The following is a 15,658-nucleotide window of genomic DNA, read 5'->3' on the forward strand; positions in this document are numbered from 1 at the left end:
TTTAATTAGTCATCGGCTTAGGTTTTAAAATTCTTAGGAGTTAAGGAAATATAAAACTTTAAGTAATAAGCTTGTTAAACGTTGGAAATTACAAAAAAATTAACTTACATGAAATTTCATGAAACACATTATCCTGCCTTCTCGATAGTCTGGCTGGGTCCTTGTTATGGTTTGGAGTTCATCCCACTTTTTTGCCAAAGATCTCACCTTGTCCTTTATGATCAAAAGAAGAGATAGTTCGAAAGGCTTTTTCTATTTTATTTGCTTTTTTTATTCTGTATTTTTTTATTACGTTTTCTCAGTTTGAGGTCCCAGCATAACTTTGCCTGGGTATTTGAATTGCTCTTCTTGCAGAAGTTCATTTTAAATAAATTAACTTAGCACAGATCTAAATTGGAGCCAAGTAAGTTGCACAGTGCATACATTCTTAGTCGCTTACATTTAAAACAGGTGCCTTTTAGAAAGTGGATAGAAAAATATAAAAGATGGACTACCTCCTAATTGTTCAACTTTCCATAAAACATCAACACAGTTGCGTATTGAGTAGATGATGACCCTAAACACACATCAAAATGGGTTTTGCATTATATAAATTAGGCATATATAAGTGATCTTAACACTATTGAAATATTGTGGACAATTTTAATAACTGGGGCTGTGCCAGGAAAACAGAAAACCCAGCAGAGGGTTTGAATATCCAGCAAGAATAATCTCATAGGCTTGTTGATGGCTGAAAAAACCATGTGGACAAAGTGCAATTTGCTAAAGGAAGCTTAAATAAATATCAGCAGGAGTATGTGTTTTGAATCTGTTTGTATGAGAAACAAATCCATAATAAATTAGGACTAATGGACCCAATTCTGGTTTTGAAAAAAAAAAAAATAGAAGTTGTCTGCTGTACAATCAATCCACCCTGGAAAAAGAACAGTTCAAATAGAATAGAAATAGAAATATGCTTTATAGTCCCACAGTGGGGAAACTCAGGTGTGTCAGCAGCAACGTAAAATCAATAGTAAGTGTAGACTGTACAGGTAAGAAAAAAAATTTAAAACATAAGAAAAGGAAATACCGGCATTCTCAGATTAAATCAAAAGGGGGAAAAATGTGATTTGAAAGTTTACAAAAATTGCATTTGTAATTGTGCATGAGAAAAACTAGCTGTGCAAATAACAGCAGAGATGTAAACACAGCAGTGATGGTAATAAAGTCATATTTTAATTCTAAATACATAATTAAAAGCCTAAAAGTAATTTGATTCATGTCCATGATGGGGGATTTTAAACTTCTCAGAAAATCAGCATCAGAACTAACTAGTTCAATATTTCTACAATATAATCAAAGGTTCTATCATCAAATTCCATGAAGTATTTAGATTAATTCAGTGATAGTTGTAGGAAAAAGGACTCAGACTTTTCAATACATTCTCCAGGAATAAAAAGTGCAGCTTGGGGTCCGTTTGGTTCTTCTGCTCTTCAACTTTGTAGCTGTTTGTTGACGGATGCTTGTTAACCTTTACTTCACAGCATCTTTGACTCTGCCTGGAGACATTCACTTCCTGCTGATGGGGTCAGAGGTGAATCTGGGTCAGCTGCGTCCTTCCCTGATGGATTAGACAGGCGTATCTGATCCCAGTTAATCCACATGACCCATCACCACTTACACAAACGTCAGTCCACCAATCCTATCTGTCCCCGCCTTATATCCAGGCTGCATGTTTTTAGCATTGTTTCAACACTTACAGTGGATTACAGGCATGACCCTCTGACCTTCACAGATATTAGAAGAGGAAATTGTTTAAATGCAATGTTCTGTAGGTTAATAAACTAGTTCAATTAGAAAAAGTGACATTGATATGTTCTGCATGTAAGCCTACAGCTAGCATTTGATAAGCCTAGCATAGCATTTAGCAGGGCAACCAACTCCTCAATGTTTATACACAGGCTATACTGCAGGTATAAGGCTTTATGCTTGATTACACCAATCAGGCATAAGATTATGATCACTTGCAGGCGACATGAATTACACATTTTATCACTTCATTATGGCACTTGGTACAGGTGAAATATATTAGGCAGCAAGTGAACAATTTGTCCTCACTGCCATTAGAAGCAAGAAAAATGAGCAACGTACAGATCTGAGAAAAATTGACGAAGACCAGATATTAACTTAATCTGATACATAATCATAAATTTGGTTTTAACTAAAACATTAAAATGCATAAGCCCCTCCCACTCTGCTGTGCTTCAGCTGTGCCCCCCACCCCTTCAATTATATAATTGCCATTGTTACAATGGCAATTATATAAATGTCAATGTTCTGTTTATTTTAGTTGTACTATAAGATTGAACTTTCCCTCCCCCTTTCTGAAGACGATAGTTACCATGGGAATTGTAACCATGAGAACTGTTTAAGATCCATTATTATTGGCTTGCATTGCTAATAGCAGTTAGCACCGAAATGATTAACAGATCATACTGGTTGTTCCACTTGCAGCTAGAAGGTACACAGCTTTGGTGTGGCATATATACCAGATCTGAGTTCTGACTAGTTGCTTGTGAAGCACTGAAATGAAACAAAGTGTTTTGATTTTCGTGAATCTTTTAAAATAAGGGTGCCAATGCCCAGTCCTTGAGATCTATAATCCTGGATGCATCCCTTCTCCATCACACCTGAATCAAATGGCTAAATTCCCTCATCAGCAGTCACTCAGCTCTTCAGAGGCCTGTTAAACAGCCATGCATTTGATTCAGGTGTGTTGGAGCAGGGATGCATCTAAAAGTTGCAGGATAGTAGCTCTGGACTTGGGCACCCCTGTTGTAAAAGCACCACGCTCTTGGATTAGAGTTAGGAAGAGTCTTATATTCCATCTTACAAAGCCAGCATGGCTCTCAACTCTTGGTCTACATTTCTCTCATCTCACTTGTTGGCATGTCAGCAGTTTTAACCTGTTACAGGATGAATACTTTCATCTCGACTGTGTGACAATCTAATTTCAAATGGCTTAGCCCTGACACAGTTTCCCCAACAAATCTCATTGTGACCACGGTCATGACATAATTCAAAGCACTGAACAGTGGAGGAGGAAGCTGTTTGACCGGTTTATTGTTTTCACGTTACAGTTTCCCTTTATTGTGAAAAGGAGACGTTGTGAAAATATCCAGCTGATTTTTTGTACCAATTCAAGTCTAGCCTCATGTACAGCAAATGTTTTCCATTCTGCTACAATTTAGCAACAAAAAACAGAGAGTCTTTGGGTCTGGCTCAGGTAAGAACACAATAAGGTATATGGGCTGATGGCCACCAATTATATGGTTCAAGTAAGAAGACAGGAATAAGGTAGAGTAGCCTTAAATCTCTAAAAACAACAGTGGAATGCAGTGTTTGTAATTCATAACAAATAATCATTTTAATTTAAAGAATGGTGAACAGTGTATTTGCTTTTTTAACTCCAAATTTGGCAGAGGTAGTTCACAGAGGCTTTACTGAAATCACAAAGTGTTCAGTTTAGACCTGAAACATGGGATTACAGCACAATTTAAAGAAGTAGTATCTTGGAGTTAAATGTTTGGCTCATCCCACAACAATGTGTGTTTATTGGGCGGAAAGTCAAAGTCAGGAGGGAAAGGATGTAGATGGATCAGAAGATTGAGCTTCATCTGGGAAGCATCTTGAGATAACACTTGTTATGAACTAGCAATTTATGAATAAACTGAATTGAGCACATCTATTCATCCATCGTTTATACCCGCTTGTCCTTGCAGGGTCGCAGGGGAAGCTGGTGCCCGTCTCCAGCAGTCATCGGGTGAGAGACAGGGTGCAGCCTGGACAAATCGCCCCTCCAATGCAGGATAAATTACCATACACACACCTATACTTAAAGGCAAACTAGAATAACCAATTGACCTATAGTCATGTTTTTGGACTTTGGGAGGAAGCTGGAGTAACTGGGGAGAACCCATGGATGCACAGGGAGAATATGCGGAAAGAGCCCAGGCCAGGATTTGAACTCAGGACCTTCTTGCTATAAGGCAACAGTGCTACCAGCTGAGCTACTGTGCTGCCCTGAATTGAGCACAGTGGCAGTTTTTAGTGCCACTGCCTTGCAGCAAGAAAGTCCTGGGTTGAAATCCCAACCTGGGCTCTTTCTGCACTTGCATGTTCTCCTTGTGCATGCATGACATCTCACTGGATACTCCAGTTTCCTCCCAAAGTCCAAAAATATGCATGCCTGGTCCATTGGCCTTTCTAAATTACCATAGGCATGGTCATTTGTCCTGTATGTCTCTCTTCTACCCTGTGATGTCAACCTTTCCAGGCATCACCCCATCTTCTTGCCCATTGACCACACGGGATTCTGCATGGACAAGCAGGCTCAGATGATGGATGATTGGAACTGAGGAAGGAGAGGACAGTGTGGGATGTTTTAGGAGTAGATGATCCTGTCAACTAAAAAAAAAAAAAACATCTAATTTAAAATAATTAGGAAGATGAATAAGGAAAATTATATTGGTAGAAAGGGAAATGAGTGGGATAATTGTGAGTTGCAACAAGCACGAGGAAGATCAAAATGAAATTGAGACAGTAAAAGGGATTAAAATGATAGATGTAATAAAAAAGCCTGTGGATGATGAGTGGGATGAAAAGCAGTTGTCAAGAGGGATGATGAGGAAAATTTGTAAAACAAATGGGTTGATAAGAGGGATGAAGAAAATGAGAATGAAGGTGAAACCGTAAGAGAAATAAAAATTACAATGATACGATGAAAGTGGATCACATATTGGGAAGAATATGATGAAAATTGATATTTTGGGAGGATTTGGAGGATGAGTAGAGTAAAAACAGGCTGTAAAGAGGGATAAAAATGGGTTGCAAAGAGTAATGCGGGATATAAGAATGAAGATGAGATTTTAAGAGGGATGAAAAAGACCAGCAGGATATAAAAACCATTGTAAAGTGGCATGCAGAGGATCAGTAGTAGAAAAGAGGGTCACAAAGGTGAATGAGGAGGATTATTCAATGATTGTAAAGATCGACGAAAAGGGATTAGAGGGATGAAAAGGTACCAGAGACGGTTGAGGAGGATGAGTGGGATGACAAAGGAAAAGTATCATATAGGAGGATAAGGAAGATGAGTGGGATGAATCTGGACTGAGAACATGAGTTAAGCGTGCTGCATGGGTAAACCATTGAGTGATTAAGGGTTGTGGCTGCGGAGTGTCCTTACTCACCAACCTAAATGAATCTGTTAATTTCCTTTATTCTCATAAATGATTCTAAGAATTTGCCTACTGGCTATTTTATGTTTTAAGTTGACCAGCAAATCAAGAAAAAATGAAAATTACACCCCTAAAAATATGTGATTGGTATGGATCTTTAACAGCTTCCAAACTATTTCAATGTCCTCTTTTATCCTTCATCTTCTGAAAGCTGCTTTAAGTCTGATATACATGTATAACACTGTGATTGTCCTTGACTGACCTCCCAACCTTTCTTTGATTTCACCTCTAGGAGGTTCTGGTCACATTTGCTAAGCTTCTCCACACTTTCCAGATGAAAAACAGATTTTCAAGCATTAGGTTATATACACGATATATCGTGTCAGATGGATTACTGCGAACCCATAGACCTGCAGATCATGGCAGTCACATCACCAGGTAAAGGCACAGCTGGTGAAAAGCAGAAATATGTCAAGCCTTTACATTTGAAGTTTCAGAAAGTTTTTGTTGAGGTGGGGGCTCAGACAATTAGGAAACAAGATGATATTTTTCCTCACTATAAACAACAGGAGTTGACTTTATCCATTTTTGTCCCTTTGGTCTCCCCTGAAATAGACTCCAATGGGTGTTAAGTAAACTGGAGAACATTTGTTAGACTAAAATATTAAAAATATGCATTTTCGAATTAAACAGTATGGACCTTACCCTCAGCACCTCCCTCATTTGGTCCAAATTTAAATTATTTATGGATTTGTTCAGGTTGTGGTATCAAAATACTGCCATTTGTATTTGGTCTGTTTAGCTACCTGACACCAATTTTACTGCATAAACAGTTACATTATTTCTTGATCTTCCAGTGGCTGTGTCAGTCCATATATGGGTACTTCTTACAGTTTCAAGAAGCTGATGCAACTTTAAAGTCTTTTATCAGACTTTTCCTGCCTGATAAAGCTCCATGTTATTGCATGCATCAAGTCCTTGGTCATATCAGTTAAACTTTGTGCGTGTGAGACAGATGGAAATGGTCCTGATTAAATCTGTTGCCTTTCAGCTTCTGGATGCTGCTTTAGCAAAAGCAAACAACTGGTTATTTTTTTCTACTGAATGTCAAAGGCCATCATGGCAACAGCTCCATCTTCCTTCTTTTATTGTTTCTTTCCTCAGTTTTCCCTCTGAATTTTATGCCTCTTCCGAGCCAACCGAGCCTCGCGCATCTCCTCTAGAGTTTTCCGGGGGTCCATGATGAATGCCAGGGCCACGGTGGCAGTGCCATCCCCGTTCTGCCGTGAGAAACACAGAAAGGAGGCCCAGAGGAACGCGCAGCAGCCCATGAAGGCTGTGCGCATGTGCAGCGGCATCAGGGCGAAGTTCAGAAACTGTAGGGAGTAGCCATTAAAAAGAAAGAAAAGAGTTACTAAAACATAGCAAAAACACTTTTGGCTCAACAGTTGCAAATTTAACTTTAATAAAAGATTTTAATTCCATAATTAATTTCGATATCTGGCTGATATATGCCGATGATTTTTTTCCTGATTAATAAACTGTACCTTAAAATCACTTTTATTTTTTTTACCTGGAAAACAGATTTAATTATGACACGTCCTGCAGTCAGGCATATATAATATCTTTTTAAACAGTATAATGTGTTTTTAAAGGCACTGAAAAGACACCAGGAAGCAAACTCAAGAAGTGAAAAGTCATAAAATGTACTCCCGTCATGGCTGTCGGTTAGGGGTCCCACAAGGCTCTATTGCTGGGACACTCTTGTTTACGCTTGACATTAGTGATTCAACAGATTTCTATTCAAATTATAATATCCAAATGTATGTAATCAAACCAGCTATTTTCACACGTGCAAATAAATGTCCACGATGCATGTTTAAATCTCACATTAGCTCTAAATCAAGCACTGGTTTGGCTTTTTAAATCGTCTAATATTGAAAAGCATAAAAAAGAAAAGAATGCAAAACACTGTGTGGATGAAGTTTTTCCCCATGGACAAGTTTGATATTGTGAGTACATTTCAAAACCCTGGTGTTATTCTGGACTCCATTTAGTCATTTTCTAAATTTTTTAAGGTAAAGGCCATATTTAACTGTTGTTGCTAGAACACATCTCATCTCGATCCTTGTTTCACTTCTTGCAAAGTCACAAACAGATCAAATCCTTAAGCAATATGAGCATTATTCAAGAAATCTAGAAAAGCTTTCTTACAAAAAGCCCTGCAACATTTGTAAAGCTTGCTTTACATAACATTGTGCACAGACAGTCTTTTTGAGGACTGGAAGTGGTGCTGGCTCTAGGGTCACAACTAGTGGTGACTGTCAAGCAAGACATGGACGGGCAACATTTAGACAAACTGTGCTGTTGGTGGAAAATTATCAGAGGGAGCATCAAATCTGTCAACACATCAATAAAGGGCATTGTTAAATATAAATGCTGGCATTTAAAATAGACCTAAACCATATCTGTCTGACATCAGTCTTCTTATGCAATGTTTTGTGAATTAATAAAGTACAAATAATAAACAACAACAAAAAAATATCTTAATGATTACCTGCATGAAGGGCCAGTACATGAGTCCAGTCTGGAAGAAAGTGCATTGTGAATATTCCTTATAAATAAATACAAATCTTGCAATTCAATTGTTGAATTAAAAATATCTCTGTTGATACACATCTCTGGTCAAATATCTTTAATTTAAGAAGAGAGCAAGGACACTGTGTAAAGGTTTAGCCATATCAATAGAAAATCCATAAAGTTACGTAAGCAGACTTTTAAGAATCCAGTTTATTTTTTCTGTAACTTTCTTCAAAGTCAGGCGTTTACATACAACCCAGGAAAAAATTAAAGCCCCTGTGAAGATGGCTGAAGCTGGTAACCAACGTGTGCTGAAAGGCCAGAGAGGAAGATCCCATTACGTCAAAAACAACATACAAACACATGGCCTGTGGTCTGGTGAAAATAAAACGAATTTGTTTGGCCATAATAAGCATTGTTACATTTGGAGTAAAGAGGGGGAGGCTTACAAGCCTGAGAACACCATTCACATTGTGAAGTATGGTGGTGGCAGCATCATGATTTGGGGGTGTTTTGCCACTGGAGGGACTGGTGCACCTCACAAAATGGACGGCATCATAAGAAAAGAACATTATGCGGAAATATTAAGGTACATTTCAAGACATCAGTCAGGAAGTTAAAGCTTGGGCGCAAATATGTCTCTCAGCATACCACTGAAGTAGTCACAAAGTGGCTTCAGGACAACAAAGTCAATGTTTTGGAGCAGCCATCGCAGAGTCCTGATGTCAGTCCCATAGAAAATTTATAGGCAGAGCTGAAAAGGTGTGAGTGAGGAAGGTGGCCCACAAACCTGACCTAGTTGCTGTGGTTCTGGAGGAATAGGCCAAGATTCCAGCAATTCTACGAAATACTAAGGCAATGCGGTTAAATTAAGTTTTTGATCAGGTTAGTCTATGATTTTACAGATTTATACACAGATTGAAATACATTAGCAACTAAATGAACTGCTGGTGTCCTGGATTATGTAACCACATGCTCTAACGGGTCGGTAATCTGCATCCCGACGCTGTGCCAGGATCTCTCCTCCTACACACTCTGGAACTCAGAGACATTATTATCCGCTGCCTGATTTACCCCGCAGACTTTGCTCATCATCAGCGGCACATGGGCCAATGTAGGTTAATCTGGCTGCAGGCTGGCAGTGATGCGACTATGTGTGGAGGAGGGGAAGGGAACTTTCTCATTTTCTTACCCTCCAGGTGTTAAAGAACTTTTCCCTCCAGTCTTCAAATATGTCCTCCTTACCTTCCAAGAAGCTCACACCTGCAGGCCAGAAGAAATGCTTCTCCATCAGGGTTTGACATTGAGACAGTACTTGTAGTTGGTACAAAACCTTAATCTGAAGCCATTAAGTTATGTTTTCTTTTGAACATCCTTGATGATCTTACATCTGATACAATATAAACATTCAGTTTCTCAGAAATATTTCATGAGACCAATAAAAACAATTTTTAATACAGAAGTAATGTGGAAAATGATTTAACATAGCAGAGCTGACCTTTCACAGAATGCTGTATTCAACGGTATTAATGGAAAGTTTAGTGGAAAGAGAAAAGTGTGGTAGAAAAGGTGCACAAACAACAGGGGTAGCTGCAGCTTTGAGAGAAGGTTGTGAAACAAAGTCCGTTCAAGATGTTAGGGGGGAATTACAAGGTGTGGACTGCAGCTGGAGTCAGAACTTCAAGAGCCACCACACACAGATGGGCCCAGGAGTGTCTTACATGGGCTAAGGAGAAAAATGACTGGACTGTTGCTCAGTGGTAAAAAGTCTTATTTTCAGATAGAAGTAAGGTTGGCATTTCATTTGGAAATCAACGTCCCAGAGTCTGATGAAGAGTGGAGAGGAACAGAAGCCACATTGATTTTAGCCCAGTGTAAAATTTCCTCAGTCAGTGATGATTTGGGGCACCATGTCATCTGCTGGTGTTGGTCCACTGGATTTTCTGAAGTGTGCAGTCAATGCAGTCATAAACCAACACGTTTTAGAGCACTTTATGTTTCCCTCTGCTGCCAAGCTTCATGGAGATGCTGATACCTTTGGCCCATTCTGCCAAAGGTACCAATACCTGGCTTAATGACCATGATATCACCAGCAAACTGACCCGACCCAAACCTCACAGAGAATCTATGGAGTATTGTAAAGAAAGAGATTAGAGACACCAGAACCAGCAAAACAGATGAGCTGAAGACCATTATGAAAGTAATCTAAACGCATCAGCAGAACCACAGGCCGATTCGCCTCCATGCCACACTTGATGCAGTGATTCATGCAATGGAGGCCCAAGTCACTGTATTGCATATGGACAGCTGGGAAGGGCTGCTTGGTGGCGCAATTGGTAGCACAGAAGGTCCTGGGTTCGACTTCCAGCCGGCGGTCTTTCTGCATGGAGTTTGCATGTTCTCCCCTTGCATGCATGGGTTCTCACCGGGTACTCCGTCTTCTTCCCACAGTCCAAAAACATGACTGTTAGGTTAATTGGTCTCTCTAAATTGCCCTGTGTAAACTGGTGTGAATGAGTGTGTGGTTGTTTGTCCTGTATGTCTCTGTGTTGCCCTGCGATGGATTGGCAACCTGTCCAGGGTGAACCCTGCCTCTCACCTGTAGACTGCTGGAGATAGGAACCAGCCCCCCCCTCCCCCCGTGACCCACTATGGAATAAGCGGTATAGACGATTAATGAATGAATGCATATGGAAATATTAAGGCCCTCCATTTTGTATAAAAAATCCTTTTTATTGTTCCTTTGTAATATAACTCCAAAGGTAGATTTGGGATTTTCTAATAGTTGTAAACCATAGTCATTAACATTAACAGAAATAAATGGCTGAAATGTATCCCTCTGTGTGTAATCACTCTATTTAATGTATGAGTTTCACTTTTTATTGAATGACTGAAGTAAACTGTACTCTTGAAACATAGTTCCAACCACAGCCCAATCTATCCCTGAGGCGTCTGCACCCTTTCATAACACAATTTTTCCTTCCACTTAACTTTCCATTATGTCAATGGATTCAGCACTCTGTGATGACCTAGCTTCTACAACAATGGTACCCTTCTTCCGCTATAAACATAACATTTATGTTTAAAATACCTTTTTTTTTTTATCGGTCTTATGTTATGTTGTAATTTTCTGAGAAACAAAAGCCTGAGACATGTCAGTTTGTGTGTAATTAATTAATATAACATATAAGTTTCATTTTTTGGATGAAATGGCTTAAATAAATGAACTTTTCAATGACATTCTAATTCATTCAGTTACACCTGTGTCTCACCTGTGTAGAAGACGCTGGTGGCCAAAGGTGACGCAAAGCTTTGGTCCAGCAGGAGTTTGCGGAAAACCATCCCTGCGGATTTTCCAGGGAAACATCTCTCCAGAGCGCGCAGCCAGAAGTAGTTGAAGTTTCCCTGGAAAGTGATCGCTACGATGGCCACGTTGCGGGTGTGTTTCCAGTCAATGCGCTCCCTCTGCGCGACCAGCTGATGCGCCAGGTCCCCGCCGGCGAACAAGCAGCCGTACAGGGTAACGTTGGCCAGCCAGGGGAAGCGCTTAGCAGCTTCTTTAAAAACAGCTTTCCTCATTTTACCACTGATGGAAAAAGAAGCTGACGCCCTGCTGCCGTTTTCATTACATCAGAAAGACGCAAAAATTGCGGCAAAATTCATCCAGTAAAGCCGTGACGTCCCTGGCAGGTTGTCAGGACGCAATCTGTCTTTGTGCGGAAATCTGGGAGGATTATAGCAGAGGTTTCCACCGGAAGCTGGAATATCATTCATTATCAGATTGTGGAAAGCTAATGACAAACTCACCCTCCTGTTAACAGCACATCATCTGCAAACAAATCAGTCGGAGTATCTGCGTAATAAACCCGACTCCTCTTTTCTCTTGGACAGGATACCTCTATAAAAGCCTCACATGGAGATAATAAATTCTTACATGCATGAATAAAAACCCCTGAAATCACAAAAATTATTTTATAAAAGGATCCAGTGGGAAGATACAATAAATCTACATCAGGGCTGGTTCAGCTCTGACTGTTTCCGGTAGAATCAGGTGCATCTCCTGAAACAAATCCTGCGGGTCAAGCTCTAATCTGAGGGATTGTCCCAGTCCATTCAGAGAGCCGTCTAACTGCGTCATTAGGATCAGTTTGCGGAGCATTGAGTCTACAGGCGATCTCACCGTCAGATCGGTGGCGCACAGACCCAAGAGGAGCGCAACAGCTTTTTACTGGGTTCCAAGGAGGTTTATGGAAAACATAAAATGAATCAAAATTTCTTCATAAACCGGAAGGATATGAATTAAATACCGACATGTTTATATATAGTACCTCAAGTCTCTGGATGTTGTGGGGCTGTCATGATTGACACGCCTCTTCAACATTGCGTGGCAGTTGGGGACAGTGCCTCTGGACTGGCAGACTGTGGTGGTGGTTCCCCTTCATAAGAAGGGTGACCCGAGGCTGGTTCCAACTATAGAGGGATCACACTCCTCAGCCACCCCTGTAAGGCCTACGCCAGGGTATTGGAAAGGAGATTCCGGCCGATAGTCGAACCTCGGCTTCAGAAAGAGCAGTGTGGTTTTCGTCCCGGCCGTGGGACACTGGACCAGCTCTACACCCCCTGCAGGGTACTCGAGGGTTCATGGGAGTTTGCCCCACCGGTCCACATGTGTTTTGTGGAGCTGGAGAAAGCCTTCGACTGTGGTGCCCTGTGGAGGGTGCTCCGGGAGTAGGAGTCAGGGCCCTTTATTAGGGGCCATCTGGTCTCTGTACAAGTGGAAAGTTGGTTTCACATTGCCGGCACAATGTTCCCCGTGCATGTTGGACTCCAGCAGGGCTGCCCTTTGTCACCGGTCCTGTTCATAACTTTTATGGACAGGATTTCTAGGCGCAGACAAGGGCCGGAGGGGGTCTGGTTTGGGGACCAGAGGATTTCGTCTCTTCTTTTTGCAGATGACTTGGTCCTGCTGGCCCCTCTAAAGCCAAGACCTACAGCATGCACTGGAGCGGTTCGCAGCCGAGTGTGAAGCGGCTGGGATGAAGATTTGCTCCTCCAAGGACCGAGGCTATGGTTCTTTGGGTCATGACCAAAAGAACGAGATACTGGATACAAGGCAGTGTCTTTAAACTTTAAATAATAAAAAAAAAACACATCACCTTCCTTTATTTTGATTGAAAGATTGTGAGTTTAACTTAAAAATAAAATCAACAGCCATCCTGAACCGCTAGAGGGCGCTGGTTCCCACAGGATCCCAGTTATGCTTTGAGGAAGTTCACTCCTTACTGGTCACCTCCAGCCTCCAAAACACAGATAAACATAGAGCAAATAACTGGTTGGGAAATTATGCAGAAACAAAGTTATCCTTGTTCTCTCAGATATCTTTGCATTTTAGTATTTTACTGCAGTTTCTCAAGACATTATATGAAATTAAATAATCAAAATGTTCAGAAACAGCTTTCAATAGATTTTTCTACATCAGTGGTAAACATTTAACCCAATAATAGGCTCCAGCAGGAACAGTTTAGCATAAAACGGCTACTGTTCTGCTGAAAAGTCCATAGAGAAAGATAATTAAAAACATTTCCCCCCTAAATATGAGATTAAAGTATTTTTATAAACTACCTTGTATGTATAAATAACTGAAAAACTTAAAACAATATTAACTGTAACCTAAAAACCTTATCGAAAATAGATTTAGCCAATCATCAATTTATTTCATCAGCTTTAGTTTAATCACAGGGGCCACATCTTTAAGGCGGGCAAAAGGCATCATCTAGTAATCCCATTGGCTGGGCTCGATGTCACTTTGGAGTATCTAGCTTCTGATTGGTTATTCTGCTTAAAGCCTCGGAAGTGTCATTTTTGGACTTGGGCTAAACTTTGGCATATATGTAGCGGTGCGGCGGCGGCGGCAGCTCCTAGCGGATCTGTGACATTTACGTTTAAATGGCGGCCAGAAAGCACTGAAACAGGTTTGTTTTAAAGCCTTTTTGTTTCAGACAGGACTGTTTCACCGCAGCTGCTGTTTTTCTCCGGAGTGAATGAAGGTTGTGCTTGTTCTCTCAGCCATTAGCCGAGTTTCATTGTCTTTTTGACCAAAACAAGCTAACCATCTGACTTAGACACTGAGCCAATACTATGTCAGAGAGGCTTTATATTTATTCTGTTGCACAAATTTAGATTAAAATGTTTTCTTTAATCTCTTCTGGAGTTGAAACATCTCAACTTTTTAGCGAGAACAGCGCGGAAGTTTGTATGTGATTCGGTGCTTCCGATTCGACTGTTGAATAAAGGGCTATTTCACAGTTTTCAGCTGTAGTTCAAAGGTCAAACATGGTCTCAGTTATTGCAGGCTGAACAGATGTCATTTGAAATACAGTTAAAACAGTTATTATTTTGTAAATGTCCAAAACGATCCATTTCTGTGTGATTTTCTTTAGGCATTTAGAGCACATTAGACAGGATGGTGTTTAGTGTGGCCATACCTTTACTAAACACGTAATATTAAAAATAAACTTTGTGACTTGTGAATAGTCTCAGAAGTGCAGTTTTCAATCTGAAACAATGCTTTCTAGTCTCAAAGCCCCCCAGGAACATTATATGTCATTCTGATTTGTCTTTACTGTAGAATAACCCAGTCCAGGATGGACTTGTCTAAGTTTTATAGCTTTTAACATTTACCTGACCTGATATAATGTCAAAATAGCAATAGTATTGCATATACTGCAATATAATAGAGACGTAATAATAATAGACAGTTTCTTTAAAATATATTGTTCAGTGTAGAATAAACCAGTAAAGGTTTAACTAAATTGTTCCACATGAGAAAAACAGCGTTAACCATGACCTTCTTATTCCTTATCGAATATAATAACAAAAATCACAAACTGCTTCAAAGTATCGTTGATCAGTTTTGAGCAGTTCAGTAAATGTTTGATTATTCCAAATAATGTAGATTGTGAAGTAGAGTTAAATAAAGACGGACCTTGAAAACAGGACTTGGATCACGACTCAGATGCTGAATCAGATGCCAACTTCGGATCCGCCTGTTCTCCCCTAATTTTGTTGCTTAGCAAACAGGTTGTGAGCCAAATTTCTCTAAACACTTTATTTATTTAAAATCAATATAATTAGATCTCGCTGGTTGTTGAGAGTAGTGCAAACCTAAAAAGGCACAATTTTCTATAGCAGTTCTGCTCTCTCCATTCAAAAATGCACCTTCTAAGGCTTAAACGATATAAATGAGGTGCTTATTGCATCTGAGAGTGGTGGGTGGAGGGTTAACTAGAGAAATAACTGCAAAATACGGAAGTTGTCTTGATCGAGTTTAGACATGTTCTTGCATCTCTGGTTGACTAGTTTTGTCATTGCTGTGCTCTAATAATAATTGTGAGAGTTTGCAGCAGAGTGCCTCTCATAACTTTCCCGTTAGTCAGAAGATGTTCTGCAAGATGTAAGGAGTTACAACCAAAAAAGTCCAACAGCAATGTCTCAGCAGTGTTTCCGTGATTCTGTTAAATTCATTTAGGAGCTGCAAAAAGACACAAGAGCAGACAAATAAATGGTCACATTTTCTTTCTGCCGATCTTAGTTGTATCCCTTCATGTTTTGGTGTAAACTAGTAATTCAAACAGTCCCACAGAGCTGTGAAACTGGGACAGTGGGGAATCACTTCACTTTATGCAGACTGACCCAAATACTCTGCTGAACTATTTACTGGGACATTTACTCCAACCGCATGAAACAGAAACTTTTCTCCTGTTGTTTCTCGCCACATTTGCACCATAAACACACACATACACACTGTTAAATAAAAACAATGCTGACTTTTACCGGTCTAAGGAGCATTATAAGCCACAGAG

The 15,658-nt window shown here is 40.1% G+C and overlaps 2 protein-coding genes across 2 annotated transcripts in view; one reads left to right on the forward strand and one right to left on the reverse strand.

Annotated features, from left to right (window-relative positions):
• Window positions 1–934: 934 nt before the first annotated feature.
• On the reverse strand, window positions 935–11,901 carry LOC124862352 (mpv17-like protein). The gene is made up of 5 exons (XM_047356215.1): window positions 11,604–11,901; window positions 11,069–11,520; window positions 8,989–9,059; window positions 7,774–7,803; window positions 935–6,592 (listed from the first exon to the last, which is right to left on the reverse strand). The coding sequence occupies exons 2-5, from the start codon at window positions 11,373–11,375 to the stop codon at window positions 6,377–6,379; spliced, it is 624 nt and encodes a 207-aa protein (XP_047212171.1). The 5' UTR covers window positions 11,376–11,520; window positions 11,604–11,901; the 3' UTR covers window positions 935–6,376.
• Window positions 11,902–13,648: 1,747 nt separating this feature from the next.
• LOC124862345 (cytokine receptor-like factor 3) overlaps window positions 13,649–15,658 on the forward strand; it is a 21,328-nt gene continuing 19,318 nt past the window's right edge. The window contains exon 1 of the mRNA XM_047356206.1: window positions 13,649–13,768. The gene's annotated coding sequence lies outside the window, so the exon portion shown is untranslated. The remainder of the gene's footprint in view (window positions 13,769–15,658) is intronic.

This window comes from Girardinichthys multiradiatus, chromosome X, assembly GCF_021462225.1.
Source record: "Girardinichthys multiradiatus isolate DD_20200921_A chromosome X, DD_fGirMul_XY1, whole genome shotgun sequence".
Classification (NCBI taxonomy): domain Eukaryota; kingdom Metazoa; phylum Chordata; class Actinopteri; order Cyprinodontiformes; family Goodeidae; genus Girardinichthys; species Girardinichthys multiradiatus.